The sequence below is a fragment of the Alligator sinensis genome, unplaced genomic scaffold, assembly GCF_000455745.1.
Source record: "Alligator sinensis unplaced genomic scaffold, ASM45574v1 scaffold21_1, whole genome shotgun sequence".
Taxonomy (NCBI): domain Eukaryota; kingdom Metazoa; phylum Chordata; order Crocodylia; family Alligatoridae; genus Alligator; species Alligator sinensis.
In genome coordinates, this window is record NW_005842445.1 from 371,688 (window position 1) to 394,549 (window position 22,862).

The following is a 22,862-nucleotide window of genomic DNA, read 5'->3' on the forward strand; positions in this document are numbered from 1 at the left end:
TCCAAGCGGCACACACCCCATCCAGGCTTGCCCTGGAGCGCATGCAGGAGTGGGAGCTGCCCTTCCCCCATCCCCACGCCCCCCGAAACAAGCTGCTCATAGCTCTATCCCGTGCCCCACTCCAGCTGAGCTGTGCCTGTTCGCACCCTTTTGCTTCGGCGCCCAAGGTGGTCACCGCACTGAGAGCAGGGATAGACTCTGTTACCTGTAGCCCCACGTGCAGGGCTCATCAGGAACTCCCTCTGCCACAATGCACAGTACATGGGATCAAAGGTGCCCCCCGCCCAGAAGATCTGGTCACTGTTGTTATTTCAGTGACGTGCCATTCCCTAGGCCCAATGGGGGCACAAGGATCACACAGGCTACAGGCAATCACTGTCAGCAAGTGCCCCAATCCCCTTTCCAATGGCACTCCTGGACAGAGAACACCCAACAGGTCCCTTTGGAGCATGGACCACTTCTTCTCCCATCAGACCGGCCAAGACACGCACACCCCATTAGCCATGTAGAGAAATGAGGCGATGGGGGAGATGTTTATTTTCAGAAGCAAATTCCTGTAGCAGATAGATGATATGGAGTATCCCGAGGGCACCTCTGGAAAGCCCAGGCCTCACAGCTTCTGCAGTTCAGCAAGACTAGATTGTTCCCTGTATAAAATGGGAGACATCTGTGTTGGGCAGAGCAGACACTGGGGATTACAGATTTCTTCCTTGGGCCTGTGATACAGCCATACATACAGACCACTGGCTGCTGCTCATGTGGTTGCCAGCAAACCACAAACCCATCACACAGCCTTGAAAATAAGATGTGACAGAAGCACAAGTACCCTGTCTCTGCAGGCTCCAACAGTTGCAGGTGGGCTGTTGGGAACAGAGATTGTGTCAAATTACACATGCATGAAATGAAAGAGTTGAGGTTTGCCTGTGTCTGTGCAACATCCCAGAGGTCCCAGGCTGTTAGTCTCAAGGCCCATGAGGGATTTCAGCTCTCTACTGTTGCCCCTGCAAACGGCAGCACAAGAACCCAGGTTGTTTTCTGGTGGGGCCATTTCATTTCCACAGCCACACACTCCCCATTCTGCTACAGCCATCTCCCCCATCAGCTCCCATTGCCTCACCTGTCTCTGGGTCAATGCACTTAGTTTGTTCCTGCTGCTTTCATCTTCACACAAATGCAAAATCGAGTTTGTTCACATGTGTCTGGCTTAAACGTCGCACTTTGGACATACACGCAAGTGCCACCTGCATCATTTCCATGACTGGGGACCAAGGGATTAATCCTGGAATGAAAAATCACAGTTTACAGTTCAGGTCCATCCCCCTGAGCTCAGCACACCATGACACAGGACCAGTAGTCCTCTCCCCTGGTTGTACTGACACTGGACTGAGCTTCAACAAGCAGGTGTGGTCACTAGACCAAGTCTGGACCAAACTTCACTGAAGGAAACTGTTGATGCTCCAGAAACTCCTCCTGGAATCAAACACACAGAATGGAGGTATTTGTCCTCCTTTTCCTACAACTAAATCCTCTTCCCAGAGGTGTCTCCAGGCCCCAGGCTCCCACATACCATCCACAGACTGCACAAGTGCAGACACTATCCGTGAGATAAATTCCTGTATCATGTGACTCTCCCGTGTATACTGCACTCATAATGCACCAGACGCCTCTCCTCTCACTGACCCCAGGGACCCCATGGATCTAACGCTGCCAACCTTTGAGCGATCTCAAATGGCTGCTATTGTTTGTGGTGAGTCAATCTACAAGAAACATGGGAATGGCCCTTAATATGAACTGTGCTGTTGGACTCGTAAGCCTAGTCAGTCACTAGGCTTCACACGGATACTGCTGAAGATGTTGTATAACCCACACTACTGAGATGTGTTACTCAGGGTGGGTGAACAGGGCACCAGCCCTGGAAGACACCTCAGGGGGGGAGTCAGAATCACCCTCTTCCCCACTGGAGCCCATGCCCTGGCCACAAGAGCAGCCCCATGGTGTTGCTCTTGCAGCAACAGCGGTTAGTGATGGACACCTCGGTTTTGCTGAAAGAGCAACAATTGAGGCAGGCAGACCATACTACAGTGCCAGCAGCAGCCACAACCACTGCAGCTGGGGACTGTTTTTGAGTTAATATTGTGGGTAAGGCTCCTGTACACCTCCATCACCACTCTCCCACAGAGTTTGCCCAGGGCATAAACTCTGCTCCTTATGAGCCTAACACATGTAGCCAGGGTACAGCTAATGATGTTTCATGATATTCCCTCTGGCATCTCTGGAGATGTTTCCTCTGGCATGTCCAACATAAGGAATGGTGGATGGCAGGGAGGATATTGGATAGAAGATAAACCCCTCCAGAGATATCTGGTTCAGTGCCCTCCCTGTCTAGCATCCACGTCTGCCACTCTCAGAGACAAGGATACTGAGCTAGATGCACCATTGCTCTGACCCAGTGTGGCACTTCCTATGCTGTTCTGGTGGGATGGGGCCCTCATGCTGTATAAGGTGAGCTCTCGAGAAGGTCCCTCACAAGCTAATGGACACGTGCCTTATCCACACATGCTGTCTTCAGCCAACCAGCTGGTCAGTATGCCTGGATGCAGGCCACAAGACAGAGAGTGACGCTGCCTTTCTTCACCACCATCCTTGAGCCCTCAGGCCAAATTTGTTTCACAAGAGATCCAGCACACAACTACAGCCTTTCAAACACCTGGGGCCAGTTCAGACGTGTGCTTCCTGCTGGGGCCTGGCACTCACTGAGTCTATTACAAAGTTCATAACTGTGTTTAACGGACCTGTCTGAGACCCTCAGTCCCATGATGAAACTCACTCAGTGGCTTTTGCTGCATTTTGGTGCAGAGTTGTGGACACCCTAGTTAGCACAGACTTACAGGCCAGGGGAGACACCTGTGCCATCCGCCCAGACCCATGTCTTTGTTTCAGAGTTGTACGACAATCCAGTCCAGAATGGGTAGTAGTACGTAGCACTTCCACGTTCTTCAGAATACTCAAATGACTCCTTCTTGGTGAAATCCTGATTAAATGGGAGAGAAAGCGAGATCTCTCAGGTGCATGACCACACCTGCCGGGTGCCAGGAGTTCCCTATGCAGCATCACCATAGACATCTGTGTAGAGATTATCTCTGCAGACAGCCCTGGTACCATGTACCTGCCTAAGGTCCTGTGCCAGTACAGCCATGTGTGATCTCAAACACCCTGCAGGTAACACTGTAGTAACTGTCACACATGCACAGCTAAAGAGAAACACAAAATGCAGATATACAATTAAGCTTATACCTGTGCAAAACACCCACTCATGCCCCCCAGTACTCAGAAGCCCACTCCTGGCATTACCTGGTCTGCACTTGGCTGCAGAAACCCAGCCCCAGGACCTGATTCCCAGCTGACCCTATTCACTTGCTGGGTATTATGTCAAAAGTAACATGGGCTCACCAGCTCATCTTGGCTGTCAATCTTGAGTAGGCTGGCAGAGTGAGAACTGCAGAAGGAATTACACTGTGCCCAAGGTCTGTTTTCAGAGGAAAAGAGGTAGGATCTTTTCTCTGTGTGACTCCACCGCACCAGACACTTCTCTGGAAAAACATACACCGCATCAGGCCACCTCTCTCCCTGGGGACATTGCCATCAAGAATGAGGGAATTTCACACCCACCATGTTCCTCCAGTGACACGGCTTATGTTTCATGGGCCCTACGGTGAGGGGAGGTCCTGCCCCATATATCAAAATGGGGATGGTCCTTTCACTTCCAGAAGCGGCAGCTGCTGCCATGCGAGAACAGCAGGAGCTGGCTTCTCTGGCTCTCTGTGGGACAAGACAAACCAGCCAAAAAGCCACCACCACCCTGGCTGAGGCCAGACCAATCCCTTGAGCCCAGATGGAGCTAGGGAGGGAAAGCTCATCTCTAGTAGGGAAGGTGGGTAAGAAATAAGAGCACCAAACCCTGATTGAGATGCACCAGTCCCAAAGAGGGACACAGGTCATGATCACTAGGGAAAATGTTTTTCCTCTCCTCAAAGGTTCTTGCAAGTCAAAACATTTTCCTGTCCTAAATTCAGACAAAAGGCAAAATCCTAAAAACCTTGTTAAAATCAAAAACCCAGTTTATTCTGTGTTTTCATCAATTGAACATTTCATTTGTGTAATCTGAAACCTTTCCATTTGATTTGGACTATTTTTCTCCTTTTTGGCTAGTCATCTTTAATTTTGAAATGAAGGATAAAACCAGGAGACTGCAATCTTTCATTTATGCCTTTTCTGAGCATTTTTTGGACCTTTTGGCAGCAACTCCATGGGGATCCCATACCCCAGGCCCACACGTTTTTAGGAAGGGAAATGGCACTTTGCAGGGCCAGGGCAGCCCCACATGAACTTTTGGGCCTCTCCCTTCCCAGAGTTTACCTTTGTCAGGAGGTTGATCCAGTGGCAATCCTGGAACGCTTCTGTTTGGGTCTGGGCAGGACTTCAGACACTGGGTGGGGTCTTTCTTCTCTTGGCTCAGCTCCATGACTGGAACATCAGAACAGCTCAATAGTGTCTGTTGTAATACAGGCTTAGCAGAATTTGGTAGCCATAATGTTTTCTGTATCATGGTGACACACAAGCCCTAGCTCCACTAGTATGATTTGATGGAGCCATTTTCCACCAAGAATGTAATGATTTTTACAGATTGAGCCCTTCTAAATGATTTGCCACCAGCTCACCTTTCCCCCTACCTTCCCAGCTTTCCATATGAAGGTCTAACATGTAGCCCAGACTTCCTGACTCCTTAGATGTTTTCTCCTTTAAGGTACTAGAGCTACAGCTGCACGGGCTTCCAGGATTGCCTTGGGGGCTGCCACAAAGCTGTAGTTGCTCTGGCTTCTAGGTAACAAGCCATGGAGGAATTTCATTTCTCCAGAAAAGTATCTAGGTTTTGACTTTTTGTCCTGATTAGGAATTAAAACATTTTCCAAACTCAATTATTTTTTTCTTTGCAGAAGTGAAATGAGGTCCCTGCCCAGCTCTAGTAGCACAAATCCAAAGTAGTCGGGCCTACAGAAGACCACACTCATTGCACAACATCTGCTAAGAAGCTGAAGTAACTGTGGAGGGAGTACTGGAAACCACAATGTAACTGTTATGTGAAAGCTTCCAGATCACAGTGTCACTACTTCTGTCCAGCATGACCCAGAGCAGGCTGCAACAGCAACAAAGCTTGTTCCCAGGTAGTGTAATGGCAAGAGTGACCACTAGACCCAGCCAGGGATTTTGTGCCAAAATTATTTCTTAACAGCAAATGCAGTTTCTGCAAAGCTAGCATCTTCTGTGAGGAAATTTCAGTTTCAAGTTTTTGCACAGGAAGATCATAACACTTTGGTTTGTTTAACTGAACTGGATTGGTATCTGTCAAGTCAGTTTGGCCTTAAACTCACAGGAATAATTGGTGAAGTTTGTGCCCCTGGCCAGCTACAGGGAAGAGGAGATAGTCACTTCTGAAGAGGAGATGTTGGCAAGGCCAGCAGCTCCAGGGTTAACACAGCGAGTTCTGGACGTATGAACCCTCTCGTGCCCTCCCCCTACTGCAGCTGCCACCACAAAATCCCTTCCCAAGTTCTGATGGGAAATGCTGAATTGCACAGCAAGAAAAATGGTTGCAGGTACACCCAGCCTTAAGGAAAATTGCACTCTGAAAGAAGTTGTATTTTGGCATCCTCCCTCCCCCCTCCCTCCCTCTCTCAAGCTTGTCCAAGTCCTTGTCAAAGTGTGGTCCCCAGAACTGGATGCAGTACTCCAAATGCGGTCTCACCAATGGTGAGTAGAGTGGAAGAATCACCTCCTTGGTTTTGCTGGAGATGCATCGATGCCTGCCAGTGTATTATGTACCCTACTGGCTACAGCATCACTGCCAGCTCACATTCATACTGTGGTCTATATTATCCCCAGGTCCCTTTCATTCGTGGTGCTAGTCAGTTTGGTGCTGTCAAGCCTGTTGGTGTGTTGGGGGTTGCTCGTCCCCAGATGGAGCACTTTACATTTCTCAATGTTGAACTTCATCAGGTTCTGATCTGCCCAACTTGCCAGCCTGTCTAGGTCTTCCTGTATCTGTAGCCTATCTCCAAGCATGACCATGCTCCCCCATAACTTGGTGTTGTTTGTGAACTTGACCAATGAGCTCTTCACCCCCACATCCAAATTGGTAACAAAGATGTTGAAAAGTACTGGACCAAGCACTGACCCCTGCGGGACACTGCCACCCACTTCTCACTAGGATGACAAAGATCCATTCACTATGCCGCCCTGGGTCCTATACTGAAGCCAGTTTCTCACCCACCTGGCTGTCTTGGAGTTTAGCCCACACTTCTCAATTTTCTCTCGAGGACATTGTGGGATACTAGATCAAAGGCCTTTTGGAAGTCAAGGTATACAATGTTAACCTACTTTCTCATGTCCAGGTGGGAAGTTACCTGGTGTAACAGGGGGCCTTCTCTGGGCCAATTTCCCTGTGGCCCACTCACTTGTTCCTGGGCCAACTGCCCGCCTTCTCGCCTGCCATGCCTTGATGTTAATTAATTAATAGTTGTTAATTAAGCGGGAGGCTGGCCATTTCTTGCCCTGATGCTGGGGGGCACTATCTGTAGCTCCGTACCTCCCCTACACGGCAGCCCATGCCTCGCAGATGGCATCCACTGATGTTACTCTCACTGGCCCCACACTGGTCCCCAGAATCGTCCAGTTCAGACCCCAATTGGATCCCTCCACTCAGGCAGCCTACTCCACCCTCATTCAGGGCTGCTTAGGTCCCTGAACCAGTTCCCCTCTCAGGAGTGTCTCCCTCCAGGACCTTTGGCCATACAAGCCCTAGCCTCACCTCCAAGGCTGGTTGGAAACCCCAGGCCCTCCTAGCTCTGGGCATCCCTCGCTGTGGGCCCCTGGCCCCAGCCCAGGCCAGTCAAGGGTACTCTACAATCAGGCCTCTAAGCCTCTAGCCCCACTCTATCTCCTGGGGTCTACCTTCTGGCCCCTACTCAGGGTTTACCCACCCGGTCGTGGGGGCTGGGGTTAAGGCACCCTGACCCGCCTTTCACTGGGGTGGTAACTGGCCTGGCATTTCCTGGGGGCTCCCACACCACTGAGAGCCCCACCAGGCCACCCACTCCCAGCAGGGTGCAGTTTCAGGTCATGCCCAGGACCAGGAGCCTCCTAACCATCCCCTACAGCTCCTCCCTTACCTCCAGGTTGCTATGGAGCTTCACAGCCAAGCAATGTTGCTGCCTCTCCAGCCAGCAGCAAAATGCCCTGTTTGTTTGGGCAGCCCTGAATCAAAAATGGCTGCCTCAATCAGGCACTTGCTGGCTGCTTGGCTGAGGCCCTTAAAGTGGCAGGCACACACAGTGCCCTGCCACATCTGGTTATAGAAGGAGATGAGGTTGGTAAGATGAGACCTGCCCGCAATGAAGCCATGCTGGTAATCATTCAGAATTGTACCTTCTGCAAGCTTATCATAGACAGACTCCTTGATAAACTGTTCTAGGATTTTCCTTAGGATGGAAGTTAGGCTGATTGGCCCATAGTTACCCGAGTCCTCTCTCCTGCCCTTCTTGTGAATGGGCACAACATTGGCCCTCTTCCAGTCCTCAGGGACTTCTCCAGAGGGCCACAAGTTGTGGAAGAGTTTCACCAGGGACTCCACAATGACTTCGGCCAGCTCATTCAGCACTCCTGAATGAAGATGGCAAATGAACAACTCCACTCAGGCACTGTGTGTCCCTCCCCAACCTCCGACCTGCCTTATGCAGGTTAATGTCAAACTGATTCAAAATTAAATATTTTTGATAAGTTAAAAAGAAAGAAAAAGGCACAGTGAAGTGAAGTCACTTGGCTAAGGGTAGAAAACAAGGTCAGACTCATCACCGTGGGGCATGTTCTCCCAAATGTCAGTGATGTCTGTGAACAGAGATGTCTCACAGGACATGACCCCAGTTAACAGGCCCCAAACTGAACTTACCCAATTTAGATATAAATTGTTCCAGCAGGCCATGTAGGGGATATCTGTATACTCTCCATGTTAGCATGGCACTGCTTATGTAGAGACCAGAACCTTGGCTCTTTTTTACTTTACCGGTGTCACAGGCAAAGCTCCAGGGGTTGCCATCACGCCACCTTTTGGCCACCCCTATCCTGTTGTGTGCCTGCTCCAGCCTTCCAGGGACTCATCCAATTTCCTCTTGCCCATTCCACCTTGTTGTTAAAGTAAGAAGAGGCTGCCCTCTGATATTGGTGAACCTAGTTGCTCTCTTTCTTTCTCCGTCTCAGTATTCATTCTTCAGCCCTACATGCCTTAAGGGCTAAATTTGTGACTTCCAGCCACCCCCCATAGTCATGCCCATGCCTTATAGGTGCCCACAGTTCCCTCTTCTCCCTTTCTCTTATTCCCCAAGCCTGGGTCCTCTATTACAGATGGTCATTTTGCTTCAGCTCAGTTTGAATTCCATTTTTGCACTGAAAATCCAATATTTTCCTTTACAATTCTCATTTCCCCAGATCAAAGGGAGGACTTGGAGGTCTAGGGATCTGGGTTACATAGTACCCAAAATCTTGATTGTTTCTGGTTCCCAGTCTGTCATGGAGTCACAATTTGTCTTGAACAAGAAGGCGCTTACTAAAGAAAGCCACTACAAAGACATGTAAATAGACAAACATGAGTTATGTGGAGGCTTGTTTTTCTCATTTATCAGGTCCCACACCCTGCTTTGAACTGCATACAGTCCACAGAGAAACCTAATATATTAATGATATCCTGAAAGTAATACAGCTTTTCAGTCTCCACCTTGAACCACCAGAAAACACTCTTGTCTCTCCTAAACTTACCTATGATACCCAAAACTCCAGTTGCTACCAATAAAATGAGGCAGAGGATCCCAAAAATAACTGCAGTGAGTTGCCATTGAAGAGATGAAACTGAAGGATCTGACAAAGAAATGCAAATAATGTCCCATGAATATATTGCCAACCTGCAAAACTACAGAAAACATTATGTCACAAATCAAATAAGCTCATGTGAAAAAAGCTCATGTGGGCAACTTTAAAAATGTCTCCTTGAAATAGCTGTATGGGATGGAGGAGGGGAAGGCATAAATAAGTGGAGTAGCAGGAGAAGTTAGGAATCAGTGAAGACTGGTAACATAACCAAGGTGGGGCAAGTGGGGCAGCAGCCCCTGGCCCAAGTTGGAGGGAAGGTGAAAAAAATAGCCTCATGATTGGGTCAGTGGCAGCTGAAAGTTGCCACAGCTGCCCAGGTTGCCAGCTGACTTGTTATGCTCTGGTGAAGATAATGGCCAGTGGCAGCACTGGACATATCATAGTTAAGGGTGGCATTCTATTGTTTTCTGGTCACCAAAGTGGCTGTAGCTTAGTTATCTATGGAGCATTTCTGGTATTTACACCTCCAAAGGAATTCTATTCCTGGATGCATAGCCCTGTACATGGGGAGGGAGAGAAAGAGACCTCCATATTTTTCCCCCCTGTAGCTAAGGCCAAGTGTAGACGAAAAGAGGGGAATGTGTGCATGACACCTTAAAGCAGGCTAAATGCTTTTGCACTTCTTTAATGGTGTTGGTGTTTGCATGCCTCAGCGGCATATTGCACATTAATTCCAGCCACTGTAGGAAATTTGGTGGTGTAATGCACCTTAAATGACTTGGCGCAGCAAACTAAAACTCCGAGGAGTTTTAATTTACTGCCCCTACAGCCGCAGAGCGAAGCACCAGGCTGCGTGCAGCTTTGTGGCTCTGCAGGAAGCCCGCAGGCAGCCTGGCCGCAGCCCAGGAAAGCAGGCTCCACCCAAGATCTCCCCTCTGCTCCCTCTGGAGCCTGCCTGGCTGCCTGAGCTATACAGAGACCTGGTGCTTCCCTCCGCTGTGGTGCCCCCCCAGGACCACCTGAGCTGGGTGCCTGCAGGCGGGTGCTGCCTGGGGGTGCTGCTGCTGCTGCAGAGGGAAGCACCAGTCAGGGACCACTGTGCTCCACTCTGCCAGCCGGGAGCTCGCCCTCCCCTCCCCACCACCAGAGAGGCAGGTAAGTGCACGGGTGTGTGTACAACATGGGGGTTTAAAGGACCCTAAATTGAAGCAGTGTTTTTAAAAACCCACCACTTCAATTTAGGGCCTTGTTTCATCTACACACGCCCTAAGTGACTAGTGCACTCACCTAGAACACCAAAGGCCCTGGATTCTAGGCATCTCTCACCCAAAAGGAGTTTGTCTCTGGATTTCTCTGACTTCACATCATTCTAACAACCACACCAGATCAGCCAACACCCAGTACTTTTGCAGATGCTTCTTTGGAAGCTGGTCCCTGGGCAGCCATGAGACTGAGGTCTCTGAAAGAGATGTAGAGCCAGAAGGAAAGGTGCAAGCTAGAGGCTACGTGGGTCAGTCAGGTGGCCTCAGGCCTAGAAGGAAGAAAGCCCTGGATTTTAGCCAGGGCCCTTCTTCCCAGTGGGACAGAAGTCCCCCACTCCTACACTGCCCTCCATTCATTTTTTCCAAAGACTACCTTAGTGGCTCAGCTACAAAAAGAGGAGTGGAGAAGGTTGTGAGTGATGGCTGACCTGTACTGTGGTGGTTAGAGTGCTGTGCCATGAAGAAAAAGAGGCACTAGTTCAAACCCCACAGCATCCCAAGGATGCTGTGCTAGGAAGGAAAATAGGATCACACTTCCTTGGGGTGAAACGGGGCCTCCCACATTGCGGGTGAGATCATAGTCACTGAGCTATGGAAAGTACACACACAGGACTGTTCCTGCTCCTGAGGCTAAGGTCCATAGTCACAGGTTCTGCGCAATTCCATTTTCAGGCATCTAAGTCTGATCCATGTCCACAAGGGACATGTATACTGGCTATGACACTACTCAGTTGGTGCAGCTACATAGTCATTCATGCACACAGGGGTACAAATGCAGCAAGAAACTTCCCCTGGATAGGTAAGCAATAAAAATACCTTTAGAAAACCAAAATATGGCCACTTAGATGACCAGTAAAGAATAGCATGTCACTCTAAATGTGCTGTCTTGATAAAAGTCTTGAAACTAACAAAATTGATGCACTTGTATATTGGTGGAAAATCTAACTAAATGGCCGTAGGGGAAAAAAACCCTACATATCCCTACCATTCAAGCACTAGATATCACACCCAGAACAATTCTTTCCATTGTTTCAACTATTCACTGTGTTCAAGGAGCTAACAGCACCAATAATTAAAAATGGATCACAGCATTAGTTGGCACAGATGGATTATTTCTCTTAGCTTCTTTGCCAAAGTTGGTGGAGTACAGACGGTATCATAGATACAGAAGAGTACAGAACAGCACTGTCCAAGCAGTGGGAGGTAACCAAGCAGCAGGTAAGTGGGAGAATGCCAAGTGGCCAAAATATCTTCACGTGACCCATTGTGGGCTGCAATGTGATTTTCCAGCCATTTTTGAGGCCGTGGACTAAGATGTGGACTCAAGTTGAAGCAACAGAGATTTAGGTTGGATATTAGAGGAAAACTGTCTCGCTTGGAGGGTGGGGAAGCACTGAAACAAGTTTTTAATTAATTATTTGGTTTTTTTAACTCCCAGCTGCTGCAATCAGATTATTATCTGAGAATCCCAAATGTTACTAAAAAATACAAGTAAGAATCTTTTGCTCATTCCTGGTGGAAAAAACCTGACCACCCTAAAGAAAAAAAGACTATGCTTAGAAGAGGTTTCATGGACAGAAAAGGAACAGCATGGCCAGGAGCAGAGCACTTGCATTGTAGAAGCACTAAAAAGCTGGTTACAAGCTGCAGGGCTGGTCTGTGCTAGTGAATGACTCAGATGAGAAGTCCCATGAGTTATGTATCATCTGGCAGGTAGATTTAGTACAAAATGAAGAACCCATGCACATGCTTTTTATTCTGATGGTGATAACAGAAAGATGAGATGTCTCAGGACTGCTCTGAAACCAGGACAAGGTTACCTTTATTTCTCCTCAATGGGCTTAGGTTGCCATCAGCCCCTCTGCCTTCTGCTCGCTGAGGCCTTGTGCTTCTCTTCTGCTCAGATATTTTCTGAAACATCAGCTCAGAGTACATTGTCATTTCCTTCTGTACCACTGGTGAGAGAAGGGGAACACACGGTTTAAACTCCGCTTTGTAGAGAGCAGTAATGCAGTGTGTCAGGAAACAAAACAATATTGCAACAGGGTTCTTCACTGGTCTGTAATCCCACATGGGAAGAAAAGAATTGAAAAGGATCACAGAAGACACCTGTTGCTGCTCAAGTCAATACAGCAGTCCAAGCCAAATGGTCCCCATAAATATTCCATCTCACTTCTGGGAGGGAGAAATGATAACCAAAAGAGGGCACATACAGAGAAGTTACCAGTGAATGGGATATTGGCAGTGAAATAACTGTGAATAACTAAGACCTGTGAATAATTAAGGTCATGTGTAAAGAATCATTGTGCGGACAAAATGAAAGTTCCTTTGAAGGGCTGAATATTGAGTTTGATGACATGGTCTGCAATGAGTTGATATGAGAGAAATTGTAGAAGGCAAATATTAAAATTGAAAGAATTGTGAAAAATGCAGTTTCACAAGGGCTGAAACTATTGAAAAGTTCAAGCCAAACAGTAAAAAGTTCTGACCAAAAATGGAGGAAATTTTATTTTAAAAAGAGATTAAATATTTTGTTTCAGTGTTCCTGAAGAGATAGGTTTTGACGTCTCATTTCAAACTGATGTCATTTTAGTCTTTAGAATTTGGTCTATATTTATTAAAGGAATGGGGGAAAAATGTTAAATTACCTAAAAACTCTATTTCTGTTAAGCAAAATGTTTCTGATGGACCCGAACCAATTTTATTTATTGTTGATGATGGTGATGTTTTCCTTTACTTACTGAATGGAAAAATCCTTAATTCACAGAGCTCTGTATCCAAGCATTTATAGGCAACAAACCCCCCACTATCATTCTATCCTGGAAAATTAATGAAGCCCTGAAGAACTGGATTCTGCAGGAACTGACACAAAAGGTGATTGTTAAAGCCAGACTAGGCATGTCCATAAGTGATGGAGACTTTTTTCTTCTCAGGAAACAACAGCAGGGACTGATAGGAGGAGGAGGGCACCATGAGTTCTTCAGACACAGGAGTTGAGGTAGATGTCATCTACCTAGACTTTAAGAAGGCCTTTGATACAGTATCTCATTCTGTTCTCAAAATGAAACTGACAGACTGTGATGTAGATGATTACACAGTCAGGTGGGTGGTAAATTGGCTTAGGGGTCGCACCCAGAGAGTGGTGGTGGATGGATCGATATTGAACTGGAAAGATGTGGGCAGTGGAATCCCACAAGGCTCGGTCCTTAGACTGGTGCTATTCAGTGTCTTCATCAGTGTCTTGGACAAGGGCATGGAGAGCACCCTATCCAAGTTCGCAGATGATACCAAATTATGGGACAAAGTTAACACACCAGAGGGTAGGGGATGGATCCAGGCAGATCTGGACAGGTTAGAAAAATGGGCAGAACGAAATAGGATGCAGTTCAACAAAGACAAGTGCAAAGTGCTGCACCTGGGGGAAAAAAAAAACACCAACACACTTACAGGCTGGGGGATGACCTTCTCATCAGCACAGCAGCAGGAAGGGATCTTGGACATGAGTCCAAGATGAACATGAGTCGTCAATGTGACAAAGTGATCAACAAGGCTAACTGCACTTTATCATACATTAGCAGATGCATGACGAACAGATCTAGGGAGGTGATGCTTCCCCTCTGTGCAGCACTGGTCAGGCCACAGTTGGAGTACTGCATCCAGTTCTGGGCGCTGCCCTTCAAGAGGGATGTGGAGAATCTTGAGAGGGTTCAGAGGAGAGCCACGCATTTGGTCAGAGACCTGCAGGCAAGGCCCTACAAGGAGAGACTGAGGGACCTAGATCTCTTCACCGTTCACAAGAGAAGACTGAGAGGTGATCTTGTGGCTGCCTATAAATTCATCAAGGGAGGGCAGCAGGGAATAGGAGATGCTCTTTTACTAGGGCACCACCTGGAGTAACTAGGAACAATGGCCACAAGTTGACAGAGAGCAGATTTAGGTTGGACATTAGAAAGAGCTTCTTCACAGTAAACATTGCCAGAATCTGGAATGAGTTTCCAAGGGAGGTGGTGCTCTCCCCTACCTTGGGGGTCTTCAAGAGGAGACTGGACACGCACCTAGCTAGGGCCGTTGACCCCAGTGCTCTTTCCTGCCCAGGGCAGGGCGTCAGACTCGATGAACTACTGAGGTCCCTTCCATCCCTAACATCCATGAATCTATGAACCTTGTCCCCTGTGTGATGCTTGTGGAGAATACAGCTGTCCCTGCACTTGTTCTACTCAGGATGCCATTTGCATTAACAAGAGATTGTTAGATGAGATGACCCTTGAGGTCCCTTCCCACCCAATGACTCAATTGTTCTCTTACACAGCTCCTGGCAATCTAAGATGGAAACTGACTATAAACTCTTAGGAAAAATTCTGTCATAGCCTTTGATGTGAACACCCCAAGAATACCAAAGTTGTCATTAAGCATACACAGGTTTCAGGTTAAGATATACTTATTTCTTTGGCCATAACAGATTCCAGTTAATACCTTTATCAGTAATGGAAAGCAACCTGGAACATGGTCTAGAAGGACTGCTTTGCTGTTGTCGCTGATACAGGAAAATTAAGCAGAACTGAAATCTTCAGAAACATGAATTTTGAATGATGGCTAGAGGCAAAAGAAACTCTCATCCCCCATTTATCATTGTAGGACTATATTTCATGAGATGGGGTAGCCAAAGTAATATTTAAAAGGAAAAGAACATCAGTGAGTTTGTATATCATGAGGACAAGAATGCTGGGTTGCATTTGAGATTACTTTTTGGGTATGAAATCAAGCAAAGAGAAGAAAACATAAATGGGTGAATGAGTCTGAAAAGTCACACAGGTAAAGAATCAGAACTTCCTAAACAAGTTAAAGAAGAACTTTGGGGACATGACTCTGCCGTTTTCTTTTTCTTGGTAAGCAGAATTTACTTAATGGTGGTAAAACCTATGAAAACTATTGTAAGTTTTTCTACCACAGCCCCTGAATAAAGAGTGCTATTGCCATATCTACTCGAATATAAGACAATTAGAATAATTGTCCCATTAATTAGAATGTATAAATTTTCCATATATAAATTTGATATCATTTAGATATAGAAACTAATAATTGGAGGTTTGTCTTGCATTTGTCCTCCTCCAACTGCTACACTAGGGAAAATAAATCTAAGGGGTCAGGTAGTCCCTTTGGCCTCTGCCCTCACCCCCAGTTTCTACCCCCTTCATCCCCTTTCCCACTCTTCCCTCGATTGTCAGACCCTGTTGTCCATGAACACATGGACTTGAGAAGGAAATTTGAAAAAAACTGACCTTGAAATAAAAACAGCTATAACAATTTACATATAGCACCCATAGACTTACTTTATTCAGAACTAATGCATTTACATTTTTTTTAACTGCTATAAGTTTAAACACACTTTTGTAGCACTTTGGAACGTACTTATATATAGAGCAAACACTTTTTTAGCTTATGACCAAATTAGTTCCAAATTCCAAATTGACTGATCAAGTTAGTCCAGCGCCAAAAAGCTCATTATTTATCACATAGTTCACTGAGTTGGGCCCCACCAGAGTCAACAGCATTAAAGTCATAGTGACCCCACAGCTCAGCACTGCTTATTATGTGTATGTATTCCATATACCTGACAAAAGATCCATGTGTTACTTAGCCCCCCACTCATGACTGAAGCCAAGTGTTCTTGTCATAAGTCCCATGATCCTCAAAAAATTGGTAAGTAGATGAGCCATAGGGCAACCTGGTCTGAGTTCACCTCATTGGGGGTGGGGCCACACTAATTATGTGTGACAGGCTGAGAGAAGGATTCTGGGGTAAAGTGTTCGGGGCCCCATCTGGTGATGTTTGCCAGACATTTAAGGCTGGTGAATCATTTGAAATGGGGAAGAAAAGTGCAACTCACTTGTGAGAGTGAAGAGGAAGGCAAAATGTATGCAATGTAGTGGTTCAGCATGACTTTAAAAAGAGTTCCTGTTGAAAGGGATTGCACTCAATGAATACTTCCATATGTTTTGCTCTGGTGGTCAGTATTGGCCTATGTTTGTGGTTGGTGATGAGGGCATGCAGACATAGGGGTGTGGGGTGTTGCCACAGTTCCCAAAGGATGGTTTTTGTAAAAGTACTATTTATGTATATATAAATAGAAATATATATTTTTGTAAAAAAAATTATTTTTTTGGCACTAGCCTTTCATTCTGTTAGGTTCCAATCTGCATTTTTGGCACCAGAGAAATGTGTGGGAACTTGCTCCAGTTTCCTCCCACTGGCCACTAGGCCTGCTGCTCATTCCTTCCTGAGGGAGCAACCGCCTTTTTTTTTTTAAATAAGGTTCCCATCAATTTTGTGGCAATGGAGAATTGCTTTTGTGCTTTTCCCCTAGTTCCTCAGCCTTTTGGCTACACATTTTTGGCACCGGGAGAAAGTGCTGGAACTTGCTGCAGCCTCTCCAAGTGCTAGCCAGGTATTGCAATACTTCTGGGCCAAGTGTTCCATGCCTCCTGGGGAACAATTGGCCATTTTTTTAAGAGCCACATACACACAAAATGTTCTTATCAACATGTTTGCCCAGTATAGGCCATGTGCTTATAGTCAAGCTTTGCGTTGGCTGCATTTAATCATTCATAGTTGGTTTTTTTATGTGCATGTAAGGTATTTTTCTACAGTGATGTTTGATTCCACACCGTACCTTTGTCTCCAGGTTTCTGCCTTTTAGAATGATCAAATGTCATGTCCGAGTAGGCAGTCAGATGGTCACCCATTTCTGGTGCTGCTAGAGAGACAGAAATTATAGACAGGGTTTGAGAAGGCTGAGTCAGTCATGTGGCATTTACTGAGGACATGATGGGTTTATTCAACATCCTGATACACCTAGATAACTGTAGTAGAGGCTTATACTGATGGATTTTCTGGTATGCTATATTCTATAATTACATTAGAAAAGTCCACATGCAAACGATTAAGTTTGCAAAACAATCAGAAATTAGCAGATACCAGAAATAGCAAGGCCTACCAGGAGCATAGCAAGATATTTCAGTGACTGAGGCGGAAGTGGCAGGGGGCAGAGAGGGGAAATGATGCTTACCACTGGAGAGCAGGCAGTGGGGAGGGGAAGCAGAATCTTGCCTGCTGCGCTCTCTATGCTTGGACAATGTCTGGCTACCTTTAAGAGTGTTGTGTATAAGTTGCTACATTTGCCTAGGGATTGCAAGAAGAAACAAAAGAACTCTAGACAGGGTACTGCTCTCTGAATAAACAAGTGTTATCATTATATAAGCTTAACTCCTTAATCTTTTGAGAACTATGCGTGGTACCAGGAGTGAGGTGCAAAGAAAGAAAGAAAAAATAGAGTATCTCAGAATTCCAGAGGAGTTAAAGCTGTACAGCAATGCAGCAGAAAACTGGAAGTAATTTAAGCAAAGCTTCACCATATACATGATGGCCAGTGGAGCTGCAGAGAGGGAAGATTCACTCAAGGGAACTTTTTTTTTGTTTGTTTTAAACATAGCAGGCCCAGAAGCTCTGTCTCTTTATAATAGTCTACAACTGTCAGAAGCAGAACAGAAAAGCTATGGCACAGTAATAAAAAAAAGTTTGAGGAATACTGTATACCCAAATAAAATGAAACCTTTGAATGGTATAATTTTCATGTGAGGTAGCAGAAAGAATGTGAAACAATAGAGGAGTTTGTCAAAGACCCCTGACTGCTGAGCCAGACATGCAACTTTGGAGACCTAAAAGAGTCCACGATCATACACCAAATAGTACTGGGTATATGGAATATAAACCTCAGAAAAAGACTGTTAGAGGATCCTGAGCTTAATTTGTAAAAGGCAGTTAGAATGTTCCAAGCAGCTGAGATGATAAATGCCAGTCTGCAGAAGCTGGAGGACAAAACAGAACAAACTGAACTAGACAAGATTAAGACTGCAAAAACCCAAGGCAACACACAAGCAATACAGATAGGAGGACCTCACTATGAAGCATGCAAGCAGAGGCCAAAGACAATTGCTTGAAGAAACAATGGTCAGCTGCAGCTGCCGTGGGGATTACCACAAACCCATCCAATTCCCTGCATTTGGTAAGTACTACAACAAATACAAAAGATTCAATCATTTTGCAAGGGTTTGCATAAAGGAGCAGGATGCAACACACAAGAAACAGCAGGTACATGCTCGTGCAACGAGGAAAAGGAAGAATTCCTCACTGGCACAATGCAAGAAATGCATTCTTCTGAGGACTGGAAAAATCACCCCGGACACCAGTGGACTAATGATAATTTTTTAATTAGATACAGGGGCACAGGTCAATGCAATACCAGAATACATTGTTTAAAAAATAAAAAATAAACCTGTGTAGTATGAGAATAAGAAATTGAGACTTAAAGTATATAATGGGAAGATGATTGCAACCAAGGGTGTTTGTGCACTGCATGTTAGACACAAAGGTAATATAGTAAAAGTTCAGTTTGTAACAATCCCAGGAAAGCTAGTGCCAATTATTGGGTTGCAGACATGTGAAACTCTAGGTTTAATTAAGTGAATGGATGCCACTGAGGAACTAGAAAGCAAGAACATAGAATAAGAGTGTTATGATGTGTTTCAAGGCATAGGGAAACTCAACTGAGTGCAAGATAGAATTAAGAGAACCGAATACTCCCACCCTACATGCTCCAAGAATGTTCCCCTTGTACTAAGGGAGAAACTGGAAAAGGAACTAAATAAATTAGTTAACCAAAAGAAGGAGGGAGGCTTGCTGGCTAAAATACTGTTGACCTTTGGCTGGCTATGATTTCTCTGCACACACTGTTGTTTTTTTGAGGGTAACAGATAGACTGAGCCAATGAGCTGTCTGACCTGGGTTTGGTTCTGTATATTATCAAACAGCGGATGGCTAGCCCCCTGTACTCAGCATCTTCTTCCTGGGTGAGAACGGCTTAATTGCCTCTAGCAATGGGGATCCCCGTCTCTAGTATACCCCTATTTATCCTTAGGTGGGATGCAGGACAATGGGTTTCGGGTTTCTCGTGGATCCCCAGGCCTGCAACTCCACCACTCATGGTTAGTTGTCTTTGTACTCTGCAGATTTTCCCAGACCGAGTAACCAGTAGCCCTCTGAGCACTGCCTTCTTTCTTCTGGATTCAGGTAAGTAGAGAGAATCCTCCAAGCCTCAAAAGGAGAGAGTTCTTGACTCTCCTCCTTTGCCCCTGCTGGGGCATAGTCCAAGCATTATTTGTATATTTACTCCTTCCAGTTCTGTCTTTGTCTTCCTCTCTTTTCTGCAGTTGTTTCTGAGCACATTTTTAAACTGCTTCCCGTCACATGACCAGCCAACCAGTACTGACCAGAGCTGATAAACCTCGGTTTCTGTGATCTCCCTACAACCTGTTCTTTCCCTTCTTGTCTGCAATGAGGTAAGTGTTTGTGCTCGGAGTAACTTCTCCGGCACTCCTTATAGTCTTTGGCATCCTTTTCCCAGGGACCTGGAACATCTTTACAGCAGGTAGCATAATCTTCTGTCACAACATAATAGAAAAAGTAGAGCAAACAACTGTTTGGGTTCATTCACTGGTCATAATAGAAAAAATAGATGAATCCTTGAGATTGTGTCTGGGTCCTAAGCAAATGAAGAGGTACATCAAAAAGGAGCATTTTCCCATTTCCATCCAGGAAGAGGTTTTTGGCAATGTGGCAGAAGCTAAATATTTCTCCATTTTGGATCCTTCTTCTAGGTTTTGGCAAGTTCCCCTAGAAAAGAATAGCACCAGATTATGTACCACCAATACGCCCTTCAGAAGGTATTGATTTTGTAGGCTTCCTTTTGGACTGTGTTCTGCATCTGAAGTATTTCACAGAAAGGTGCAACACATTTTTTAAGGTCTTGATGGAACTATGGTTTATATTGATAATGTATCATTTTGGGGAAATACTATGGAAGAACATGACCTGAGACTAAATAAGGCACTAGGGAAAGCTCACAGAGCAAGTTTGAAACTAAACAAACAAAAATGCAAATTCAGAGTCAAAGAAATAACGTATCTGGGAGAAAAGCTCTCTGAGAAAGGGACACAAATTGATCCTGCAAGGGCTAAGGCCATCATAAACATGCCACCCCCTACAGATAAGGACAGGGTGCAAAGATTACTTGGAGTGATCAGTTTTATAGGAAAATATCTCCTGAATTTAGCAGAGCAGACCAAACACCTAGATCACACCTACAAAAGAATGCTCAGTGGAAATGGGAACATGAACATGAAGCCAAATTTAAAATCTTGAAGGAAAAAATAATGAGGGCTCCGGTACTAAAATACTATGACCCTAAAAGACCCATTAAATTGTCAACAGATGCTTCTAAAGAAGGCATTGGAACAGCTTTGCTTCAAAAACATGAGGATAGCTGGAGACCAGTAGCACATACATCTAGGGCACTTTTTAAGTCAGAATGTCTAGATGCACAAATTGAGAACGAAAGTTTAGCTCTGGTATACGGCTGTAGGAAATTTCATATATTCATCTATGGAAAACTGAAACTGCTATAGTTACCAAAGGTTTATCAAAGAAAGGCTTATCAGACATTCCACCCAGAATACAGACCTTTCTTTCAACTGCAAAAACATCTACTTATTGCAGATACATTGTCCAGAGCATATGTCACAATGGAAAATGACAGAATTCCAGACATAGTATATATTAATCTAATTAAAAGATTGATTCCTGTCACAGATAAAATGTGGGCACTAATTGCAGAAGCTACTACGCAGGACACCACATTGCAAAAAGTGATAACAGCTCTTTATGCTGGTTGTCCTGGAACACATATACCTAGCCCTATTCTCAGCTCAAGGAAGAGCTGTTAGTACTGGATAGCATTTTGTTCAAAGGCTCATGACTTGTTGTTCCAGCAGTGCTAAACAAAGACATGTTAAACAAAATACATGAGGAGCATCTAATGCAAAAGGAAAGCAAGGGATGCTCTATATTGGTCCAACATAAATAATGACATAGAAGATGCTGTAAAGGTTTGTAATGTGCCTAAAGTACAGATTAGCACAAAGAAAAGAGGTCATGATGGTCGCAGATAGCTCCATGGTATCAAGAGGGCATTGACTTATTCATACATGCAGGGAAAAAATATGTATTAGTGCTGGATTATTCTTTTCACTATCCTGAAATTGCTTGAAAGCACAACAGCAAACTATGTCATAACTCATATCAAAACGATTTTTGCTAGACATAGGATTCCACAAATTGTGAGAACAGACAACAAACCTTAATTCAACTGTCTTGAGTTTAAGGAGTTTGCAAACAAATGTGAAAATCTGTCACAACACTTCAAGTCCTAAATACCCACAATCCAATGCTCTGGTGGAAAATGAAATACAAATGGTGAAGAAACTGTTGAAAAAAGCTACAGATTCACACACTGAATTTTACCTGTCACTCTTAAATTACAGGGCAACATACATGAAATATTGTCCCCAACAGAAATGCTGTTTAGCAGGAAACTCAAAACCAGGCTGCAAAAGCTTGTGGACAATGCTCATCAGAATGAAAGGCAAGATGCGAGAACATTTAAAAAATTTGACAAACTCCAACAAAAATGGTACTATGACAGGGGTTCCAGGGAGTTACCACAACTGCACAACAAAGAAATTATACTTATTTCAGATGGACAAACGTGGAACCAAAAAGCACTAGTTTCCCATAAAGTAGATCCCAGATCCTATAAAGTAGTCACACCAAAAGAACAGGTGTTAAGAAGGAACAGACAACACTTGCATCTTGTAAAAGGAAAAAAAGAAGCACCATCACAAGATTCACCAAAGGAAACAGAGCTAACATCAAAGCAACAAGAAACAACACAGGAGATTGAAAATGACACAGAAGTAGAAACATCTGAACAAGGAAACCTAAAAAGAACTGAACCAATAAGGATTAAGAATGCAGAGAAAATAAGAAGATCACTTAGAGCTAAAAAGCCATGTAGAGATTCTGCACTGACAGGAAAAAATGTCCTCACAGCAGCTCAACTCTTGACTTTTTAATAAAGACTCTAGATTTCTTTTCATTTAAACTTTCTGTTCTGATTGGGAACAGAAAATGCTTTCAAAACAGCTACATTTCCTATGAAGGCATTAAGAACAATTCGCCTAAATCCTAAAATGAGCAACATTTCCAAATATCTACAATTGACTAATATTCTGATAACCTCTCTGGCTGGGATGTAGAACAGATATTTAAAAGCCAACAAGACAAGGCCCCTTCCATTTTATTAATATGAATGGTAAATGTTGTAGTGAAATCAGTACTCTGCTGTCAGGCATTTTTGGTCACCAAGAAAAGTTGCAAAGTATTGTGACTGGATGAATCTAACTGGTAAGGAACCAAGAATCCATCACTGACCTGCAAAACTCTTCTGCACTGGCCTTCAATGCAGCATAAAAATATGTGAATTGAGCCTAATATGGCACCCATTCTATGGTAATATTAGCAAGGACAATACGTAGGATGAGCGTCTCAGCTAATTTCACAGGAGCTCTGCCTGGCTTGTAGCAGTGTGAGAGGAAGCCATCTCACAGTGGTAAAGCAGAGAAAGAAGCCACTTTCCCAAGTTTTCTCCAGCTCAGGGGCAGGCAATTATTTTAGGCGGGGGGCCGCTTATCCAGTTTTGGCAGGCTCTTGAGGGCCACATGGGTAGCCCCA

General features: G+C 45.0%; 1 protein-coding gene across 6 annotated transcripts in view; it reads right to left on the reverse strand.

The window, feature by feature from the left end:
* Positions 1–524: 524 nt before the first annotated feature.
* LOC102374169 (natural killer cells antigen CD94-like) overlaps positions 525–22,862 on the reverse strand; it is a 41,863-nt gene continuing 19,525 nt past the window's right edge. For 3 of the 6 annotated variants that reach the window (XM_025212121.1, XM_025212122.1, XM_025212118.1), the window contains exons 2-9: positions 16,849–16,932; positions 11,999–12,133; positions 8,866–8,964; positions 4,417–4,524; positions 3,451–3,590; positions 2,889–3,031; positions 1,118–1,279; positions 525–647 (exon numbers count right to left, since the gene is read on the reverse strand). In XM_025212121.1, the coding sequence (XP_025067906.1) occupies positions 1,138–1,279; positions 2,889–3,031; positions 3,451–3,590; positions 4,417–4,524; positions 8,866–8,964; positions 11,999–12,133; positions 16,849–16,921 (840 nt within the window). In that variant the 5' untranslated portion in view covers positions 16,922–16,932 and the 3' untranslated portion in view covers positions 525–647; positions 1,118–1,137. The remainder of the gene's footprint in view (positions 648–1,117; positions 1,280–2,888; positions 3,032–3,450; positions 3,591–4,416; positions 4,525–8,865; positions 8,965–11,998; positions 12,134–16,848; positions 16,933–22,862) is intronic. The other 3 variants (XM_025212123.1, XM_025212119.1, XM_025212124.1) reach the window with 2 other exon arrangements.